Source organism: Pteropus alecto, unplaced genomic scaffold (genome assembly GCF_000325575.1).
Source record: "Pteropus alecto unplaced genomic scaffold, ASM32557v1 scaffold90, whole genome shotgun sequence".
NCBI lineage: Eukaryota > Metazoa > Chordata > Mammalia > Chiroptera > Pteropodidae > Pteropus > Pteropus alecto.
The window spans coordinates 388,994-391,686 of NW_006429894.1; the positions used below are offsets into that span (position 1 = coordinate 388,994).

At 67.6% G+C, this 2,693-nt stretch overlaps 1 protein-coding gene across 1 annotated transcript in view; it reads left to right on the forward strand.

Moving 5' to 3' along the window:
* TNNT2 (troponin T2, cardiac type) overlaps positions 1–2,693 on the forward strand; it is an 8,585-nt gene that overhangs the window by 2,430 nt on the left and 3,462 nt on the right. The window contains exons 5-8 of the mRNA XM_006904442.2: positions 266–298; positions 1,137–1,170; positions 2,072–2,132; positions 2,417–2,533. Coding sequence (XP_006904504.1) covers positions 266–298; positions 1,137–1,170; positions 2,072–2,132; positions 2,417–2,533 — 245 coding nt within the window. The remainder of the gene's footprint in view (positions 1–265; positions 299–1,136; positions 1,171–2,071; positions 2,133–2,416; positions 2,534–2,693) is intronic.

Genomic DNA, 2,693 nt, shown 5'->3' on the forward strand with positions numbered 1-2,693 from the left:
GGGTGGCTGTGGGCAAGGGTGCCACCCCAGGGAAGGAAGTGACGCCCAGCGTGCTTCCAGCCTGGGCTGGGACTCGATGGCCAGCTGTCTGATCGCAGAGCCTTGACCGTGAGCTCCTCTGTGTCCATGGGCCACTGGCGCGTGTGTGACCAGGCAGCCCTGTGCTCCAGAAACCCAGGGCGGGGCCTGTCTGTGGTGGGCGCTCGTGGGCGGGACCCGGGCTTAGAACCGGGAGCTTATGGATTTCTTGCCTTCTGTTTAGAAGACGGACAGGAAGAGGAATCCAAGGAGGCTGACGGTGAGGACGACCGGGCACCAGAGAGCAGTCTGGGGTGGCGCAGGAGCCCCTCCAAGTGGCTTTCGGGGAGACCACTCCCGGGAGGTGGAGAGAAGGGGCTTGGGATGTGCAGGCTGCGGGTGCTGGGCTCCATGCCTCTGCCCCTCGTCATTCCAGAGAAGCTGCCTTGGTGCTGCCCAGTAGGTCAAGGGGTCAGTGTCTAGGTCCCCAGCCTGGGCCGGTGCCCCGAAGTCACGTCCACACGCAGGCGCCCGGGGCTCAGGCAGAATCACTTGCAGGGTGCAGGGCTGGTAGGGTGAAATCTCAAGGCACAGCCAGCCCACGCGGCAGGTCACTGCTGTGGTCACTGTCCCCTTGCAGCCCCCACCAGGGGCCCAGGTGGTCCCGGTCACGCCTCTGGAGGGGAGGGCAGCCAGCTGGGCTTGGGTTCGTGCCCTCGGGACGTGCAGGGGGCACCTCGGAGGCAGAGACTAGGGAAGGGACTCTGAGGTCAGGACCACTGTGGCCCGTGACACCCGCCCCTCTGGTGCCTGAGAGGAGCCTTGCCCGGACTGGTGAGCCGGAGTCGGCACTGGAGCCCCCACTGAGAGTCCCCCCTGGAGCCCCCCACTGAGAGACCCCCGCGGCCAGCACTCGGCCACCCGACACATCCCGGGAACCACCACGAGAGGGCATGTGGGCTCTGCGGCCACCATCTTAATTCTCATGGGAACCCCTGGGCCCGGGGACCCAGGGCTGGCAGGGGCTGTGCAGATGGGGAAACAGGCCCACAGTGCCAGCTCGCGGGGGGACCAGGCCGCCCCCTGACCTTGTGGCCGCGCTCCTCTCTCCTCCGCAGACGGCCCCGTGGAGGAGTCCAGGCCGAAGCCCAGGTGAGCTCACCTGCAGGGAGGCCTGGGGGAGGCCGTGCGGCAGGCACGGACCACCATGTACGTCTGTGCGGGCTGTGCTCTGCCTGAGGCCCACCCCGCACGCCCTTACCAGCTACGTGCCCGGCACAGCAGGCTGGGCCGGAGTGGCCTGGACAGACACCCTCTCCTGCCCATGGGGTGGCTGGGACATCCTCCCAGGTGGGAGGGACCTGGGGGGCAAGGGAAGAAAATTCGGGAGCCAAGCAGTGAGACCCCAGCAGCCTAGGCATGGTGGCCTTGAAGGGGCAGGCCAGGGCAGCTCGCTGCCACACGTGTGACACCGCCTGAGAGCCGGGGGTGCTGGGGTGAGGTGGGGGCCGGCAATGGGGGCTCAGCACAGTCACAGGCTTCCCGCTTCAGAGGGACCGAGGCCAGCCCTAGCCCAGCCACAGCCAGCCCGGCTCTGTCATGTGTCTGCGGCCGTTCCCTTTGCCGGTCACCTGCGCGTGCACTGCGGTCTCTCATTCCAGCCGTGCACAGGCTCGTGGGCAGGTGGGGAGACCAAGGACTAGACCCCACCGGACTGGTGTCACACAGCAAGCGTGTGTTGGGGCAGGGACCAAACCGCAGGTGACTCTGTGGGGTCAGCCACGGGGACCTGGAGTCAGGCAAGCATGTCACCATGTCACAGCTGCTCCATGTCCTGGTTGCATGGTTTCGAGCAAGTCACAACCTCTCCGAGCTCCGGGCTCTCACCTGCAATCGATGACCTCGTCAGGCAGAATGAAGTGACCCACGCGAGAGCTGCGGGTGCCCCTGGGCACAGTCGCTGGGCAGAGGTGGCGTGTTCCGCAGGAGGAACAGGAAGCTGCAGGCCCTCGGTCCCCAGCCGGCTGCTCACGCTCTACCTTCTCTCCACCAGGCCGTTCATGCCCAACCTGGTGCCCCCCAAGATCCCCGGTGGCGAGAGAGTGGACTTCGATGTGAGTGGCTGGTGGCTGTGGGGAGAGCAGGTCTGGGCTGGGGTGGCCGCCAGGGCCCTTGTCAGAGAGGGAGGTCTCGTGACCTGTGGGCAGGCAGATCTCAGCGGGACGGCGTCCAGCACAGGCGGACGGCGTTCTCTGGGTTCAGGCCACTGCCGCCCCCCTGGGCCAGGCCCCAGCTCTCCCAGAGGCCCCAGGCGTGGTGAGCCCCGCCTGGACCCCGGGCGTGCCCCGAGCCCCTCCCCTGGGCCCCGGGCGCGCCCCCAGCCTGCTGTCCCCGGCAGGACATTCACCGCAAGCGCATGGAGAAGGACTTGAATGAGCTGCAGACGCTGATCGAGGCTCACTTCGAGAGCAGGAAGAAGGAGGAGGAGGAGCTCATTTCCCTCAAAGACAGGATCGTAGGTGCCACGTGCCCCCCACGGGCTCCCCGGGGCCACAGCCTGTCCTCCAGGCGGCCCTCTGGGAAGCCCCAGCCCCGCTGGGAGTGGAGCGGGCCGAGCGCCCGTGGAGGAGCGCTCTTGCAGGGAGAGGCCCCTGTGGGCTCCTGTGCCCCCCATC